Consider the following 19,211-nt stretch of genomic DNA (forward strand, 5'->3'; position numbering starts at 1 on the left):
TGTGACTATGTAACAGAACTCATTTTTAATGCTGAGAGCAGGCACAACTGCTGACATTTTAAACTAACTGCAATGTGTACGTCCATTTAGATACTAAAAGTTTGTGTCCCTATGCAACCATTTTTATTTACCTAACTGTAACTGCATATTATCACTTAAAGGGGACAATAATAGAACAAAATATGTTTTAAATATCTGAAATTATACTAGTTGAAAAAATTATGAGGTGAGTTTTGTAAATACCATAAAATTTCTCATTAAGAAATATATTAACCTTTGGAGACACTGTGGAACCTTGTCCAATATGCCGACATCTGTTCTGGTACATCATTTTATTATTATTATCGAAGCAATGAACTGTGTGAGAACTAAATCAGAAAAAAATCTAATAAAAACGTGACTGCATTAATCTGTCCACCTCTTATGTAACTAACTGAATTTGCTAATTATATTTTGACCTATCACGAATAATGTTACAACATACTGCGACTGTGCACTGTGTATGGAAAGGTTGCCTACCAGATATTTGACGACTTTGTAAATGTTGGCATATGAAATCATAAAATTTAATCCAAACAACATTATAGTCACACTGACAAGCACACACACACACACATGCATACAGGCACACACACACACGGGTGACTGAAATTCAGTAGTTCATCAAACACACGGGAGAGTCTTCAATCTTCATACTGCACTCCAATGATCATGTAACAACGCATTTCTAATGCTAAGAGCAGATACAACTGCAGCAATTTTAAACAAACTGTAATGTGTACATTCATTTTTCATTTATTTCACCACCCATACATATTCTGCAATACTCTGTGTCTCTATGCAGCGAGTCATATTTACTTAACGGTAGCTGCATTTTATCACTTAAGTCATAGAATAACAGAAAAAATATATTTGAAATATTATCGGACATTATACCAGTTGTAAATCATGAGGTGAGAGTTGTCAATACCATGACATTCCATTGATAAGAAATAATGAACCTTTGGAGACACCATGGGGCCTTGTCCAACAGGCCGACCTCTCAACCGGTTCACATTTTTTTATTATTAGACGCATCCTCAAAAGCCGTGGACTGCGTCAGAACTAAATCAGACAAAATCTAATGAAAACATGACTGCATTAATCCGTCCGCTCGTTAGGTAACTAAAATGAAAATACACATTATATTTTGACCTAACAAGGATAAGTTTAAAACATACTGTGACCATACACTTGTTGTGTACGGAGAGGTGTACTACGAGATATTCAAAAATTCTGAATACTTTGTAAATGTTGGCTCTTACATATAAAATCATCAAATTTAATCCCAACAACATTATAGTCTGAGGTCTTTCACCGATGATCATCACACAGCTGGGAAACAAACACACACACACACACCAGTTCACTCAAGTATTTAACATCTCTGCATCCATCTATTAGCTACGTAACAGTGACACGCGACAGTTACGAGTTTATCATATCTAAAAGTCCCCACGTTTCTACAGATATGAAGCCGGGTAGTGTTTAAGAACTAACACCTTTTTCCATATTCAAAGACAGTCAATGATCAATGATTATGAAAAAAATACATATAGAAGCTGATAAGTAATAAATTATCAAAAACATTTAAATATGGCAATGTACATAAACAGGTCTTCTCTGTATTGCTCCTCCTCTTCCGTAGTTTTTCTGTAGCAACTATAGATTTCACTTCAACCAGATGCATAGTGGGATATTTCAGCGGTATCATGTTAATGTGTCCCTACACTGTACAATTTCCTGTTGCATTTCTCAAGAACCAGTTAAGCCGAAAAAAAAAAAAAAGAATGAAAACAAATCCTGCTTGCTAGTAGAAACCTGGAATCCTCAGCACCTCAAAGCCACATTATTGGTTGGAGCCCTGCTCCCAGAATGCCCTGCTGGGAGGACGATGTCATAACAACGGGTAAGCCTCGACAGCTATGTGTCGTGCCTGAGCCCCCCCGGCAGGAGCGGGCCGGAGCCGAACTGCAGGGAGGGGAAGAGGGCGCCGGCCTCGCACTGCGGGCCACCGAACAGGAGGGCGGCGGGCTGCGGCGCCGCCGCGCCGAACGACGGGTGGCGGTGGAGTTTGTCGGCGTGCGCGGGGGGGTAGCCGAACGGCGGCGCGGGCTGCTGCGGATGCGGCTGCTGCTGCGGGGGCGTGGCCAGGCCGGCCTGCAGCTTGCGCTTGGCCCGCCAGCGCGCCACGCGGATGCGGTTCTTCTCGCGGCGCTCGCGCTCCAGCGCGGCGAGCAGCGGCTGCGGCAGGCTCTTCTCGCGCTCCCGCCGCCGGTGCTGGCTGCGGCGCTTCAGCTCGGCCTTGCGGTGCCGGTGGTCCTCGAACGGGCTCTGCTCCCGCGCGCGGTGGTGGTGCCGCCACCGGGCCTGCCGCTGGGCCGCCGTCTGCTGCCGGTGCGCGTCGCCCGGGTCTGGAGGGGCACGACAACGGGGAAGCTCGGTTACCGAAACAAAAACCACATGCAGTAAAAGGACCGACAATAAAACCCTGCACAAATGGTAAATGGACTGCATTTATATAGCGCTTTTATCCAAAGGGCTTTACAATTGATGCCTCTCATTCATCCATTCTCTCACACACACTCACGCACCAACGGTGAGAGGCTGCCATGCAAGGTACCAGTCGGCTCGTTGGGAGCAATTAGGGGTTAGGTGTCTTGCTCAGGGACACTTCGACACAAGAACTAAAGAGGGTGGAACTCTTCGTAGTGAACACTCTAACCAGAGGACTTCATCCCTACAGTGTCACACACTCAGGCATTTAATGAGCCGCCACAACTCGTTATCAGTATAGGGAGCACCAGAGAGCGTGTGGTGCCTGGGTAATGGTGTACAGGGTCTCTGGGTGTGGTGCACAGGGTGTCTCTGTACGGCAGGGATCAGCAACTCACGGTCCTCGAGGACCGAGAAATGCTGGTTTTCCACCCTCCCTTTGCCTGGGAGTCAGGTGTGAAGACAGCCTGGTCAATCGGTAGCACTAATTACCCAGGAGAAAAGAAAACCAGGGCTGGATTTGGATTCGAGGGCCAGAGCTGATGGTCCCTGGTGTACGTGGTGCCTGGGTGTGGCTTACAGGGCACTTACACATGAACGATGCGACAGCAGCGAGGGACGCCTCCGTCAGTTCATCCGCGTGTTCGACTTCCAGGGGCCGGCTTCTTTCCGGAAGGTTCCCCTGCTCGACGCCCAGGTCGGGACACGGGGGGTTGAGCGGGTACGCCTCCAGATCCTCGGGCTCCTCCTTGATGCAGATGATTTCGATCTCCGCCTCCTCCTCTTTCGCCCGCACGGGCGCATCCCAAACCTCGGAGCCGCTCCCGTCGGCGGGCGCGCCGGCGACCGCCTGGACGGGAGACTGGGGGTCGGGACTGAGAATCTCTGCGTGCTCCTCCTGTGAAGTGGACTGTTCTCCAACAGCCCAAACGGCCTCCGAGGCATCGTCCTTCCCCTCAACCCCACTCTCCACCTCAGGGCAGACCCTGCACTCTGCTGGAAGAAAGAGGCAAGACTGACATTCTCCACTGCTGTTGATACTGCCGTAAAGAAAGACTTGAAATGTACCAATAATGTATTGTAAATATATCAATCAGCAAAGCATCAATGCTACACGAGATTTTTTTTTTTAATTAATTTTTTTTAGTATCCTCTGGCAGTCTGCCCTACCTTTCATATGTGAGAGCTCAGACGCTTCTTTTGAGACGCAGGGAACCGAGTTATCAAACGAGTCTTCTCTCTCCGGCCTTGTGGCCGACTCCTGGACAAGGTCGTGGGGACCCGGCGAAGTTGGAACCGATCTGTCACAGGATGACGCGGCTTGGACCAAAACTTCCGACGGATAGGCGCTTGGACTCTGTGTCAAAGGCTTTTTAGCTTTCTCACTCACTATAAAAGTGCGCTTCATACCACGGAAATGCGGTGTCTGTCCGGCAGGAAGACGGTGAGTCCTATTCAATTCATTCTCTTTTTGCGCATTCCTTTGATTTATGAGGACCTGTCGATCATCTTTGGCAATCACTGCGCTCAAGTACTTTCGCATTGTCTTCATCTGGCACTGTGATATTTCCAGCATTTGTTTGATATTCTCGTTCTCCTTCTCCTTCGCAGTCATTTCTTTGCTGTACTCCTCGAGTTTGCAGCCCACTACTTTCACCATCTCCCCCAACACCGTTTCCACCGCTGCGGTCACTGCTTGTTCGATAACACTTCCCATCTGATCTCGCAGCAGTGACACTGACAAACTGACGTCCATGTTGAATGTTGAATGGCAACCAACTTACTTTAAGCAGACTTCTAGTTACACAGGTGTGTTTTTGTCGGCTAACGGTAGGTTATTTAAAAATCAATAGCTAGCAGCTAGCTTGTTATCTAACCTAAGCGTAAACTATCTTTTAAGTCGGGGCTGCCAGTCGGGCTTCGATGATTAAACATTAGTTAGCTAACTACCCAAAACTACACCTAAACTATTGCGATTAAGTCCTTTATTGACGTATCCTCGATAAATATGAATAATTCGGCTTCATGTACCTACAAAAGTTGTTCTGCGGATGTGTAACGGAAGCAAAACAGACAAACATCTCCCAGCAGACAAAGAGGACGGCCCTGGCGTTGCGCAATATCCGGATCACGTGTCTAACCTGTCATGTCTGCCCCCTACTAGCATGTGAAAGTTACCACTTATCGTGTCGAAATTCATCAAGGTTAGTGAAATCGCCAGTTTACTTGATAAGTCATTACATCTCATACATGTCTTTATCAGTATATGATATTGCTTAGCGATGTCTGAATTAAATCTGGTGTTGCGTTCTCTTGTATGATAGTTAGCGCTTACGTTAGATAACAAGGTATCTGGTTGCTAGATGGATGGATATGTGGTTTTGTTGTTGCTGCAAGTGAACAAGTGACTCTGTATTGTCCACTGTAGGGACAATCATAATTTATGATGTTTTAAATCATAAAACAACGAGCTTGATGATGTAGCTAATTCTACAAGAAAGAACAAATTGGAGCTCATGTCGAGCACGGTTCAGTAAATGTTTTTAGCTCGCTGGATTATATGCCGTTTAATTATGTGAGGTTATTTACAATGGCGTTTAGTTAATTCTTACTGGAAAGTTAGCGCAGAATCACTTGTCACTAACGACTCTGTATAGATCGCTAAATTATAATAGAGTTCATTGAGATAGTAAGCCATTTAAGTAAATCCATTAAAATGCATTAGACGTGTAATTTACCCAGACTTTACACGTATTGACAGTTGATAATGGATTAATTTGGCAGTTGCTATGTTTGTGTCTTGTGTCATAGTATATTTGGATCATAACGAAACGCTCTGTAGGCTTTGGGGGACATATAAGATAAATATACTGTATGTTTAAAAGCCTATAAGTGGCGCAAAATAGAATGTGCACGCTTTGGTCTGATTGGTAGGCCTATTTCTCCTCAGTGTGTGCTTGCTACTGTTCCAATGTTAAGCCACATTTTTTCTTCTTTGTTTAGGATATAAAGAGGATGGCGGCCCATAAATTAGGACATTGCTTGTTCAGGTGCACAGCACCACTGCGCAGTGACAGACTACTTTGGCAAAGCTGTAGTTTCCAGGGACTACGGGGCAACTTTTTAGCACACGGCGGGCAGCTACATGCAGGACTCTCTTGTTTTTTGACCGCGGCCCAGACGGGGAGGTCACCGGCAGGCTATCGCGGGAACGCTGTCAGATTTTACTCTCGGGACGGGGCTGGCTGGCAGGGCCTAAGCGGTGCTGCGGGGCAGTCTCTCAGCTCACAGAACCCTGGTGACGCTACGGATTTTCCCTCCCCGGCCGCGGTGAGCGTAGCCGCCGCTGTCACCGAGACGACAGAGAGGACGGTGCCATTCTACGTCCAGCTGAAGGAGTGCCATTCTCCCGCGGACGTGCTGGACCTGGCGGGCCGCTACACGATGACGTTACGGAGAGTTAGCAGCAGCCTGAGCCGCATCTGGGAGACCACCAAGAAGATGTCGGAGGAGCAGAGGCGGTACGAGCGGCAGCTGATGCTCGATCACCCCGCCTTCGAGCAGCTGTGCGCGTGCGCCGTGAAGGGCGCGGCCAGGATGAGGAGCGATGACCTCACCTTCAGCCTGCTGGCCGTGGTGAAGCTGGGGATGCCCCAGCGCAGCCGGCTGGTGCAGACGCTCCTGCGCGCCACACAGGTAAACAACCGAAGCGATTTCCGCTAAATCTCACGCTGGCTGCGTTTACATGCACGCTAGTACTCTGGTCTTACCTCCAATTATGGCAATACTCTGATTATTGAAATGGTCGTGTGATTAAGGTCATAACTGGCATATTCAAACCTGATTAAGAAACCTGGATCTTTCGATTTTCTTTTGGTGCAAGTAGAGGTCTTACTCAGATTTCCTTCTCTGTGATAATCTGTCTTCTAGGCCAATAAGTTTGATGGATTTTGATGAAGATTTCAAACTTATGTCCTTCCTGTATTCAAAGTCTTCAGCTGAATCCTCATGAAGTCTGTACTGTGTGCAGACGATGCTTACGTGCAGTGCTTACACATTAACACACTGCGTCTCTGGGTTCGTCTCCTACAGGAAAAGCTGAATGAGTTTGATGAGAAGGCCCTGTCGGTGCTGGCCGCCTTCCTGGGTGACATGAAGAGCTGCAAGAACGTGGACGCGCTCAGGAATGGGCTTAGGTGAGTCAGCGATAAAAATAGCGGGTACAGGTCTTGTAACCGGAGGGTCACAGGTTCGATTCCCGGGAAATGCACTGCCGTTGTACCCTTGATCAGGGTACGTAACCTGCATTGCTTCAGTATATATCCAGCTGTATAAATCGATGCAATGTAAATGCTATGTAAAAAAAATGTATCGCTCTGGATAAGAGCATCTGCTAAATGCCCTGTAATGTAATGTGATATGATACACCAGTTGTGTCAAACTCCGGTCCTGGAGGCGTGCAGTCTGCTGATATTTGTGGTTTCCTTTTTATCAACAACCAGTTTAGGCCTTGAGAGCGTGTGGGGTGTGAACTCTTTAGCCAATCAGTGACGTAAATGAATCAGTTGTGCTGACACACGTCGAAAACCAGCACATACTGCAGGCCTCCAGAACTGGAGCTTGACAGCCCTGTGATGCACGAATAACTAGGTCAGTGGTGTAGGTGTTGAAACAGCGTGGGTTTTAAATCTAGTGTTCAGCATCTATACATTCATGGCGTTTTTTTTCATTTTGCTGGTGTTGGCTAATTTTCACTGGGGGTGGGGGGGGCCGCTGTGGTGTTCGGTGTGTCCGCAGGCTGGTGGTGGAGGATCGGGTTTCGGGGATCGAGAGCGTGGTGGCGCTGCAGAACCTGATGCGCTGCGTCGGGCGGGACGCGCCCCTGACCCTGAAGAGAAAGCTGGAGGTGGGGACCCCCCCCCCCCCCCCCCCCGTCCTGTGCTACACAGGTAACACTCGAGCCCCCCTCAAACTCACCGCACCCCGCCAAAACTCTCTCAATGCCTTCTCTCCTTCAGAATAAAGCCCTGTCCATGGTGGATCAGTTCAGCCTCCCCAATGCCCAGTACATGGTCATCACTTTGGCTGCCATGCATTTCACCTCAAAGCCCCTGCTGGACATCTGCAGCAAGAAAATCGCAGGTGAGCAGTTACCTGGGTTGTTGTTTTTAACAATAATAACGTCCATTACTTTTTCGCCATCACCTCTCCATTACTTGGATGTCTTTATCTTAGAGAATATAACATGTAGAGACAGCGACGCCAATAGAAACCTATGGGGAGCACGTCAGAACCAGGAAGTATAATTTTTTCGCTCAACAGACATGCCCTAGTCGTGTCCTTGGTCATGTGCCTAAATCACGTGTAGGGTAGGATAGTGCAGACGTTGGCTAAAATAAATAATAAATAAAAAAATGCATATCTTTGTCTGTGTGGTAGGAAAAATATATTTTACCTCGGGGAAAAATGAATGGAGCCCAATGCAGAAACTTGCTTTTTTGAGCACAGAATCATAGATATCAGCAGGGGGCGACATTACATCCGGTGCTGAGGTTGAGAACCGAAAGCTGGCCCCTTGGTCTTCTGTCCTGATCTGTTGCGTTTCCTCTCTGCCTGCTGTGCAGAGAGCATCCACACCATTCCGCCCTTCAGACTGATGGACATTGTGAAAGCCTGCAAGGACCTGCGCTACAGGGACCCGCACCTTTTCTCGGCTGTAGCCGAGCACCTGACGGCCATCTTCGACATGTGGAGCAACAAGCAGGTGACCTCGGCCTCTCCCCGCAGGCCTGTATTCTGTGGGGCCTTTCCTGGCAATAATTTGTAGCGTTCAGTGTTCTGAAGTGTTTCATCTTGCAAACAGCACTTTGTAGCTAAGTCTTTAATCTGTAGATTATCACTTCACTTGCACGGACCAAGAGTAGTTTTTACACACACATTTTACACATGTTACATTTAACGAAAAATGTACATTGATAGCATGCATATATATATGTGAGTGCCTCAAATGGATTTCTACTGATTTGATTCCCTTATATTTTGGCTTGGTGTTCATTAAACGGCAGGCATTTTCTCTAGCGCAGTGCAATGCATTTAATTGGATTTTGATTTTGGATTTTTTTAAACTGAGTTTTGATATAATCCAGCCTATTTCTGTCTTGTTGGCTCCTAGTTGATCCTCTTCCTGTTGATGTTCGAGGACCTTAAATTCCGCCCAGTGGCCCTTTTGGACAGGCTCCTGGAGAGAGTAATCCAGGATCCAAACTCTCTGACCCTGAAGGATGTCCTTAGTGTTCTGAAAGTCTATTCACAGCTTAACCACGTTCCTGAAAACCACAAACAAGAGTAAGTTGCTCTTTCAGACTTTCATCACTTTGACCACATGTAGAGTAATCTCCTGTATCTTCCTGTTTTGTTTGTGCCAGTTTGGTCTAGAAGGAATTGACGAGAAGACCATTTGCGGTGTGTATTTTTTTCCCCCCCGCAGGTTCCTCGAGAGGATGACCAGTGTCTTGGAATCCTACCTTCTCAAGATGGCTCCCACAGACCTGCTGAGGGGAGTCTTTTCCCTGTGCATTCTGGGACACTTCCCCCTTGCCCCACTTGAAAGGTTACTCCACAGAGAGACCCTGGATGAGCTTACCAAAGGTCTGGGCTGCAGTTCCGTCCAAGACACCATTATACCGTCCCCTAAACTACATTTCCTCCTCTCAGTTTGTCCTGTCCTTGTATTTTGTCTGTGTCCTTACATACTGTCTTACATTACATTTATTTGGCAGACGCTTTTATCCAAAGCGACGTACAATAAGTGCATACCATAGGTCATTGGAACAACTACAAAACACAGGTCCGATACAATACTCATTTTGTACAGTTATTCATAGCCATGAACACATTAAGTACAGTTCACACAGTGAACATTACTCTCTGACCTAACTTATGCTAAGTCAAACTTGGAGGCATTACAAGCTACAACATCAAGACAATGATACAAGGCACAAATAAGTGCTGGACTTCTCTTACTTCATGACCTCAGACTTTGTCATTGTCTCCGTATAGGCGGCCAGGTCGTGCAGACGAACCAGCGAAGGTTGCATTACGTGGACCTTTGTTTGAAGCTGGACCGTCCACCTTTACCTGAGGCCCTCACTGTGCCCCCTGGCACCATTGACCCGCCCCTCACTAGCCAGACAGTTACCCGGGATTGGGGGAAGCTAATACAAAGGATAGCAGGAGATGCTGTACTACAGGAGGGCGTGGTGCTGGAAAAAAGCTACTTCATAGGTAATTTTACCGATCACTTATGAGAGTCCCTTAATTTACGGTATTTCCTGTCTTTGTTTGTGCATTGTATTGATTGATTGATTTTTATTTTTTATTCAGTGTCATGCATCATAAAAATGCCCAGCCTGCCATGGGCTTATAAGACACCATTATTTTTTTTTTTTAAAAGCAAATCAAAGATATGTACACCATTCAAGAAGCACTGTCATTAATGGTAAATAATAACAACAGTAGTACACGAAACAAAGTTCTCTTATTACAATATACCAGAAGGAAAATAACAAAGGGTTATTTTTTTGTTGTAATGCAGTAACTATTAGAGTTTACTCAATATTTTCGAGTGTGGGCATCTTATAAATGTTTAATGAAGCATTAATAACGAGCAGATGTTTAGTAAACGTGTTATTATACGGGAGGCGTAGGTTTCCGGATTTAGCCAGTTCCGGCTGAAGTTAAGCTGAATCTTGCGCATGGCTGCATGTCCGCTTCTTTGTGATTTCAGACTGCGTGATTACGCTGCCCCTGAAAAGGACAGACCTGAGCTCGCCGTCTGAAGGAGAACGTGCCTCTCCAGAGCCCCGTCAGAGGTAGTCTCACCTCTTCACCCGCGGTCCCGCATGCATGTTTCTCATGTTACGTACAGTCATGTTTGATGAGCTTAATCATACCGACATTTTATCGCTTTTCATTTTTTCCTTTTCTAAAACCTCAATTTTTTTTGCCAAGTACCACTGTACGGTGTCTTTGTGGCAGCGTTTCTGTAAAGAGCGCAGTATCAATAAAGTTTTATTTGAACTGAGCTGAAATGTGCATTTCACAGGGAAGTGGCAAAGCTTAGCGTCTGACGCTGTGCATGGTGTGGTCGGGCAGGTGTAGTTGTTTATGGGGATATATGTGGAGGCTGCAGTTAGCAGACATAAGTGTGTGATGCTGGCGCTCCTGTTGTCATGGCGACTTACGCGCGTCCCGTGCTCCCTCCCCTGCGTTTCAGGGTGGCGGTGCTCTTCGCGCCCCCGTCGTTCTTCTGCCTCGGGACGTCCCACCCCCGTGGCAGGCTGGTCATGATGATGCGGCACCTGAGGGCCCTGGGCTACACACCTGTCCTGGTGAGTGTCCCGCCCCCTTTGTGCGGTTTTTAAGGGTAACATTAGACTTATGGATTATACACTGGCCTCTGTCCCTTCTGGACATTTTTGAGTGTTTTTCTCCCCACTAGGGATTTTTTTTTGCCTCACTTGCTTGTTTTTTTGGGGGTTTAGTACTGGTTTGTGCCTAATTTTCTTTCTGTTTCTCTGTAAAGCATCTTTGTGACAGTTCTCTGTGAAAAGTGCTATACAAAATGAACTGAATTAATCTGAATTGTATTACTGACACTGATGTTCTTCACTACTGTAAGTCACTCTGATTAAGAACGTCAGCTGAGTGAATGTGTTGTTATGTTATGCGGCGTTGTGTTGCGTTGCGTTGCAGTGTTGCGTTGCGTGTGATGTGATATACCAGCTTCTAGCCCTGATGCTAAACCCGTAGTGGTAGCTTGTACTGATCCTTCTTCTGCGGTGCTGATATTTGCCCACAGCTGCCGGAGCAGGAGTTTGACGTGCTGTCGGAAGAGGAGCGGGCGGAGAGGTTGAAAAGCCTGATCTTCCCGGCGAAAGAGGAAGTCGGCGCCGTGTGACCGCGGACCGGGAGAGAGCGGGAGCCGAGTCCGACCGCGGAGGGGGACCTCAGGCCAGTCCTGTTCACGCGGCACTATGTTGGGTGGTATCCAGAGAGGGACGCTGGCCTGTGGTTTTGCTTCACACGTCACACAAACTGTCCTCAGAGGACCTGGGGACTCTTTCCAGCAGTCTCCATGGCGTGTAGTGCAATGCCAGCAATCCTGCTGAATTAAATCAGAAAAGCTCACATCAGTACTGTCGTTTTATTATTATTTTAAAATTTTTATTTACACTTTATCATAAGAGAAGCATCTTAATGGGGTGGCCTGCTGCGTAGCCTTTACATTGGAGCGCTGCTGTGCTGATTTAGCCTGGACACGGCGTTTGCGGCTTCCTCTGAGCTGTTCGACAAGATATCCTGAGAGGAAATGTGAGAGTCTGCCAAGTGTTATTCAGATTCTAATTATTAGGTATTATGGGTAACCTGTAAGTTATTCATAATGTCCTTTGATTGGCACTTGGGGGGGTGGGTGGACTGGGGAGACACCTCATTGGCTTTTACTGTCTATTGAAGCAATTAGAAATTTGATCTCCCAGATCTCCACGCAATGTGTTCTCAAGTTTAATTCACTGGCATTGAACTGGGATATTGGGCATCCCAGAAACAGTGTTGAGACTAGTGTTGATGTGGGTTTTTAACTGCTGCAGTTGTCCGTGCTGTCTGAAGAAGAATTTGTTTACCGGGAGCAATAATGAAATAAGCATATTTGTATATGTGCGGTATGGAAGTGGATTCATTAAATTTTGAATATAAAATAGATTTACTGCCAAAGTATGATTCATTACCCATTGCCCTCGATTTCCTATTTTCAAATGACTCCACATACTTCTTTTCTGCTTTTTAAATGACAGTTTCTGGTCTCTTTCTCAAAAGAAGTCTATGAACAGTGTGCTGCAAATGAGAATTTGCAGCACATATAAAAAGCCATATAATCAGATGTTGGAAGTGCCTCGATGTTCACAGACAAAAACACTGACAAAAAAAAGTCATTATTTTCAACACAAAAAAATAGATGAAAGCTTGGAAAGTGCTTACCACGCAGGTAGAGGCAGGACCATGGTAGTTTGACATTTGAGCCCGGCTTCTCTTTGAAGCTGGTGCACCTGGGGCGGAATGTAGATTATTCTCATTTTATGCTGATGACAGACCTGTGTGACGCGCATCAGGTAAGGCCTTTGTGTGGAGGAAGTGTGTGGGTGCGAGACTGAACGTTCTCATAAAAACAGTCATAATCTCCTCAGCCAACGCGTGCGCAAAGGAAGTGTGATGTGCAGTCTGCTGCAGTAATCTTATAATTTCACACAGAATTCAGAATTGTATATGATGCCATAATTTGACTGCTATCAAGTAATAATTTATATTCAGTTTGTCTGAAGATAATAGTTTGTGTACATTGCAGCTCACAAAATGCAAGGACATTTTGTTAATTTGCAATGGGTAAAAGTACAAAGAAACTTTTTACAAAGCACTTTTTGTTGATTGTGACCTTTGTCATTTGGCCCTTGCTTGACAGTGTTTGTGGTCTGGACTGTTTTGATTGACAGCTTAAAGATATTGCTGTTATGTTGGGTTGGAAAAGTCATAGACTTGTGTACGTTCGGCCTGTCCTTGGCTATCAATCCCACTTCCTGTTTTTCTCTTAAGAAAACCAGGGGGAGCTTAGGAACCACTGAACTGATAACCGCAACCAGCTAGAGGTAAAGGCCATGATGTAACCCCATGTTGACATCACATCCTGTTTTTTTTAAGCTTTAAGCTTTCCAGAGCCACAAATTCAGTATTTTGATTGGTTTAAAGGCAATCAAAAAGCGAGTGGATCATCTGTATTGATAATCAAGTGATCTTTACTGTTATTTTTCACACAATATTTTATGCATACTAATTTTCATTTTTTCCATTACACAGAGGTTACCAAACGTGGTCCTGTGGCCACTGAGCATGCTGGTTATTGTCAGAGCTCACTGCTTGATCAAATCAACTCATTTTGAAAATGTGGTTTAAATTAATTAGTCAGTTTTTCCCCCTTAAACTTATTAATAAATTATGGGTTTGGCTCATCATTAGCCTTGTCTTGGAACCCACGCATGCAGTTTAGTTTCGGTGACGAAGGTTCACACCCTCCGCATTTGGGATCCCAGTGATTTCACCCGTCAGTCTATAATTTAATCAACTGAGAAATGCTTACTGGGAAATAGAGTGGTGGTAACTAAAGAGAAATAGGCAGAAAAATATTCCATTTTACCAGTTTGTAAAATCTGGTAGTGCCTGGATTATACCGACACGTGTATAGTTTATAACTTGTGTCAGTGGGTTCAGTCATTTATTTGATTATCAAATTAATAAATAAATGATTATCTAAAAAGTCAAATAAACCAACAGTACTCCTGTTTTTTGTTTGTGCAATTCCTGTGCATATGTATTGAGCTTACCTGTATGATGAGAATGATGGGTAATTGGAAATGTTATATAATGTTTTTTTATAATTCTGCCTTCACATCCAGATCAAAGGCCTAGGCCTCATCACCTCAATAGCTTTTGGTTCTACCGCCTTGATTCTTCATAAAGATAAATTGCTTTACATTCATGCGTCGTTCAGTGTTTCGTTTATTTTTATACAAACAGCTTAAAAATGTGAAAAATCATGTCAGACAATAAGTATTAGAGATATTGTACAGTGACAAGCAGAACATTTCTTTGTTTGCTACTCCAGCACACTGCAGTGGAAGTTACTGACCACTCATCTGTGATTGTATAAATGTACTAGTGGGCAACTTCAGAACATCATTTTAAAAAATGCTACGTGGTCACAGAAGACCTATGTTATGGAAATATCACATGAAATTAGAAATAAAATATGACAGCTGACAGCAACAAGATGTTTTTTTGAAATATGTTAAATAATATTCATGAATATGAACTATAAATCAAAATGCTATTTGAATGTGAAAATACATTCCATAAATATTTGCACATTTTTATGCATATCAGCACATATTCCGATCCAAACCACTGTCTCCTGTCGTTTGAAAAAACCTATACTCTGCATATACAGAAGGCTACTCAGAAACCTCACATTGTAAAGTATGGTAAAAAAAATACAGTGATTAACATATAATGTTAACGAATGGCAGTTACACAATAGTAAAATCTGCACTTATACCCCCCCCCCCCCCCCCCCACCACACACACACACACACACACTTTATGTTCCGCAACGTATCAAATCTTAAATTTACAGGAAATTCTCATAACCGAATCTGCAGTCCACTCTGTTTGAGGTCACTGGTGTCATGTGCGGGTACATTCTCTTCCGCTGACTCGTGTTGAAGAACTGTGGGGGGGGGGGAAAAATAAAGTCAAACATTCGTTTCAGTAGAAACACCTGCAGAGACGGAAGCCAGATTATGCCTTACATTTTCTGTTTCATACCGGTGACGTAGATAGTTGTGTATATAAGTTGTGCGTATATTTATATATGCGTCTTTAGTGTAATGTAGACTATATTTGCCATTATATTGTGCTGGAATGTCCAAAGTACTAGTCACGCGCAAGAAAATGATCTAGCTTCGTGTAAGGGTGTCGCTAGCATGCAGAATGAGACCCACCATGTAGATAGAAATTATGGCGATGATGAAGATGATGATGAAGATGGCCATCACCGCTATGGGCAGGACGACTTGTGTGCTCTGGGGCTCGTCCTGCGCCTGGGACGCTGGTGTTGGACAGTCCGTTTTCTCTGTAGGCACCGAAAAAAAGAAGGCGTTCGTTAGATCACAGCCAAAAAAAATACAACCGTCACATTGCAGTGTGCGTGCGCGTGTCGTCTACCGTGAGTAACGTCTATTGTCACGAAGCCTTGACATTTTCAGGGAATAAGTGTTGCCCGCGCGATCACACCAGTTTCCTTGTTAAATGTGACGTCAGTGTGTCGTGTGAACTGGGGAGAGACTTGGGTGGCGGGGGGCACCCCTTGTCTGCAGGAAGAGCGTGATCAGATAACCGCAGCGAGACGTCTTCTTCGTCAACACCCCTTAAGCGGGCTCATTTCAAAACTGCGGTGTTGTTTTTTTTGGAAAAGTCGAATCATTTCTTCGTTTCTTCGCCAAAGTAGCTAATTTCGCGTTTTTTACATGAAAAGAGTGAGAACGCTGTTCAGGATCAATAGCACAGTTGCCACTGTCAGAGAAGTTAATGTAACACATCCTTAGCTCTCAAACAGGTTAAATAATGCAGCTCCATAGTATTCCCCTATAAGGAGACCATGCACTCCACAGTCTGCTCTTCCCCTGCATTTCTTGCTTCATTCAAACGGGCATAAAGGCGAAAGAGCAACAGAGAGAGATAGAGACAGCCTCGTAGCCCCATAAGGTGCAGCGATGGGGATCGAATCCCTGTGACCCCCCCCCCCCCCCCCCCCCCCCCCCACAGTTAAAAGCAGAAATGAACGCAGTCTTACCCGGGATGTAGACGATGGTGCCGTTCCCGTATTTCATGAGGTAGGGGGGCGGGTAGAGGACCTCGAGCTGGCAGCGGTATATGTCGGTGTCCTCCCCCCGCAGCCCGGAGACGGCGAGGTCCACGCCCCCGGGGGTGAGCTCCCCCCGGCAGCGCACGACGGGGCCGTCGGTCTGGAAGTGGGACTGCGTGGTGTTGAAGGTGCGCTGGCACACCAGGTCGTCCCCGAACTTCCCGCGGTACAGCGTCAGGCGCATCTCCTCGGGGGACCCTCGCACCGCGTAGGAGCACCGCAGCCTCGCCTCGCCGTCCCTGGCCTCCACCCGGTAGGGCTGCTGCACTCGCAGAGCTAGAGAGAGAGAGAGAGAGAGGGAGGGAGGGAGGGAGGGAGGGAGGGAGGGGGAGAGAGAGAGAGAGAGAGAGAGAGAGAGAGAGAGAGAGAGAGATAGTGTGTCAGTGGGACACGTAGAGCTCTGTGTCGGTTTTCAGTTTCCATTCTCAGCTCATCAAAACAATGGTTTTTCTTTTGTTGTTTTTCTTTCTGAAGGAGGGAACATTTCTCGCTGTTCTCTCTTTTGCACTCTGTCTGGACCCAAACTGTCAACACTGAGAAAATAATTCTGTTTGATTTTATTGGCTGCAAATTATTGACCTCTATGAATCAGATATGCCCAATGGCCCAATGTGATTACAAGCAGCCCTGACCCTTCCTCCAGAGGCACAAGAGACAGAATCACATAAATCTTGATTATGCTCATATCCTTTTTAACCTGGAAAAGAGTCAGATTATATAAAGATATGCTACACTGCTGTTCACTTTTCCATGCTCTAAGGAGTTCCCATGGAATCTCTACATAACGGATTCCACAAGTTGTAATGAGAAAGAGAACTTTTGTTTTTCTCCCCGAATTGTATAATAATAATAATAATAATAATAAAAATAATAATAATAATAATAATAAAGAGTAATATTAAGTAAAGCCTTTATGGACTTCCATGCAGGTCTAATTCCCCACCATAATAATATCGGTGTATAATTCCCATCTTATGCTTTTCAGGAATGGCATGATCCTCTTGGTGCACATGGTGCATGTAAGAGAGTAGTATGGTACTCACCTCTCCCTGCATGTGTGCAAAGGCTGATGAGTGTGATTAGTGCCGGAATCATTGTGCTTAGAAGTTCCTCTCAGTTTTGACGCGCGCTTCTTATATACGGGCTTCGGTGTGTTTTGGAAAACTGTATGTCATCAGCGGTGGTTGAGTCTCTTTGCAGGAAGTGTGCGATGTGCCAGTAATGATGGGTTTTTGGGTAGTGAACTTCAGCCCTTTTGCTAGAGACAGGCAGTCATTCGTTTTTTTTTTGTACCGCGTGGAAAATGCAAAACACGCAATAACTGCGTTGAACGGCTCAGGCGCGGCGCTGCAGGGCTGTTATCAGTGGAATTTTACGCTGAAAATGCAGATTTTGAGGTTTTTGTTTGAAGTCATTTCACTGGTACTTTTAAAATGTCTTTCCCTTTTTCTGGTTTCTCTTACTTATCATCTAATGTTATTAAGCGTATTTCTTTTGTCTTGCTGATTGTCATTTCTTGTTCTTAAGTTCTTTTCTTTAGATGCATTATAATATCATCACGTCATTTGTATGTAATTCCAATACATGTCCGTGTAATTTTTAAATTCCTGTTTTATTTCACTCATTATAAGTATTATATATCCATTCATTATGGTTGGCACTGTGTGCTACTATTAACACAGTACTAGCATCATACTGAGAAATTGTCAGATTTTCATTGATTCATTCATTCATTCATTCTGTCATTCACTCGTCCATCCATCCATCCACCCGTCCCATTCATTATCTAACTAGCTTATTCATGGTCAGGGTTGCCGAGGCAGCTGGAGCCTATCCCAGCATGCGTTCGGCAAGAGGAATATACCTTGGTCAGGTTGCCAATCCATCACCATATGGTGTATAACCATTGGTTATGGTTATACACTTTGTTGTACGTCGCTCTGGATAAGAGCGTCTGCCAAATGCCTGTAATGTAATGTAATGTAATCACAGGGCTGCCAGGTTTCCAGACAGCTAAATCTAAAACATATTCACAATGAAATAATACCTTGAGAGATTAAACTGCTTTGTAAAAATGAAGAAAATGTTTTCAACAAAATGTTTTGTAATTTTAAATGATCTAAACTTTTGGTGTATAAACTGTAAGGAACATAATTAAGTAATAGTAAAAGTCTTGAGAATGAATTGATTTCAATGGGAATCCACCATTCACAGGGTTGAATTGTAAAACATTTCAAAGCATTAGTGCTCAGATATACAAGTGTATAAATAATAAGACAAGAACTACCATAACTCATTATTTCGAATAAAAATATTTTGTATTTATTGCATTTTTTGTATTTTTTATAACAGGCAAAATAATGGGTTGAATCATGTTGGAGGGATTATAAAATTGGCAATTCAGAATTGCATGGTTGTAATGGTGGTTGAGTACTCTGTAGATCTAAGAAGAAATATGACATGCACTATTACATACAGTAGATGAAAAACTTCCATGCTTTACTTTAACTTAAACTTCTCTTCATGCACAGATTCCAGATTATGGTTACATGATTGTAATGTTTTAATAACTCATGCTTGATTGCACAAGATCACTTGTTTATTAGTTGTTTTGTCTATGAAAAAAGCCAATATCTGATTTTATGTTGTCTTACATTTCTAATTGTATCTGGCAATCTCTATTTTGTGCAAGACTAACATGGATATTACTCGAGTCATGCCACTGAGCTTAATTTTACCGGGACTACTTGGAATAATTGCAGGTAATCATGCAGGCCATTTACAATGGATCTCAATGTTTTCGTGACATGTGAATCAAAGTTAATGAATTAATCATGTTGAATATGGGAGGACATTAGATTTGAGACAGTCAGCTGGCTAAATATTTATCGACTCTTTATTTTCCATTTTGGGGTAAAGAGTTACTCTGGGTGCAAGTCACACTACTTCTCAATCTGCACGTTTCTGAATTTTTAATGACTATTTTCTTCTCAGTTGAGCAAGCAGAAAGACCTGTTGAGTTACCAGAATCTGCTGAAAAAAACTGTCACTTTGCAGATCTTGTGCAAAAAGAACTTGCAAGTAAAGGAAATATATCTGGTGGGACTTTGACTATGATTCATTACTGAATTGTTGAAGCTCATAA

At 44.4% G+C, this 19,211-nt stretch overlaps 3 protein-coding genes across 5 annotated transcripts; 1 reads left to right on the forward strand and 2 right to left on the reverse strand.

The window, feature by feature from the left end:
• Positions 1 to 777: 777 nt before the first annotated feature.
• On the reverse strand, positions 778 to 4,634 carry si:ch211-67e16.4. 2 transcript variants are annotated; one of them, XM_035410182.1, is made up of 3 exons: positions 3,706 to 4,634; positions 3,127 to 3,528; positions 778 to 2,453 (listed from the first exon to the last, which is right to left on the reverse strand). In XM_035410182.1, exons 1-3 carry the CDS (start codon positions 4,289 to 4,291, stop codon positions 1,963 to 1,965), a joined length of 1,479 nt encoding a protein of 492 aa, XP_035266073.1. In that variant the 5' UTR covers positions 4,292 to 4,634; the 3' UTR covers positions 778 to 1,962. The 2 variants fall into 2 exon arrangements, with proteins under 2 accessions (XP_035266073.1, XP_035266072.1); XM_035410181.1 differs by having other exon boundaries at positions 3,127 to 3,531; positions 3,706 to 4,632.
• A 10-nt stretch (positions 4,635 to 4,644) lies between these two features.
• fastkd2 (FAST kinase domains 2) lies at positions 4,645 to 12,309 on the forward strand. Of its 2 annotated transcripts, XM_035410179.1 has the most exons (12): positions 4,668 to 4,739; positions 5,540 to 6,231; positions 6,628 to 6,731; positions 7,333 to 7,441; positions 7,554 to 7,677; positions 8,160 to 8,299; positions 8,708 to 8,880; positions 9,023 to 9,183; positions 9,595 to 9,819; positions 10,322 to 10,406; positions 10,811 to 10,925; positions 11,396 to 12,309. In XM_035410179.1, the coding sequence occupies exons 2-12, from the start codon at positions 5,551 to 5,553 to the stop codon at positions 11,492 to 11,494; spliced, it is 2,016 nt and encodes a 671-aa protein (XP_035266070.1). In that variant the 5' UTR covers positions 4,668 to 4,739; positions 5,540 to 5,550; the 3' UTR covers positions 11,495 to 12,309. The 2 variants fall into 2 exon arrangements, with proteins under 2 accessions (XP_035266071.1, XP_035266070.1); XM_035410180.1 differs by lacking the exons at positions 9,595 to 9,819; positions 10,322 to 10,406; positions 10,811 to 10,925; positions 11,396 to 12,309 and having other exon boundaries at positions 4,645 to 4,739; positions 5,539 to 6,231; positions 9,023 to 9,396.
• Positions 12,310 to 14,124: 1,815 nt separating this feature from the next.
• cd28 (CD28 molecule) lies at positions 14,125 to 17,276 on the reverse strand. The gene is made up of 4 exons (XM_035410183.1): positions 17,110 to 17,276; positions 15,995 to 16,342; positions 15,144 to 15,274; positions 14,125 to 14,869 (listed from the first exon to the last, which is right to left on the reverse strand). Exons 1-4 carry the CDS (start codon positions 17,159 to 17,161, stop codon positions 14,771 to 14,773), a joined length of 630 nt encoding a protein of 209 aa, XP_035266074.1. The 5' UTR covers positions 17,162 to 17,276; the 3' UTR covers positions 14,125 to 14,770.
• Between the last annotated feature and the right edge of the window lie 1,935 nt (positions 17,277 to 19,211).

This window comes from Anguilla anguilla, chromosome 3 (genome assembly GCF_013347855.1).
Source record: "Anguilla anguilla isolate fAngAng1 chromosome 3, fAngAng1.pri, whole genome shotgun sequence".
Taxonomy (NCBI): Eukaryota; Metazoa; Chordata; class Actinopteri; order Anguilliformes; family Anguillidae; genus Anguilla; species Anguilla anguilla.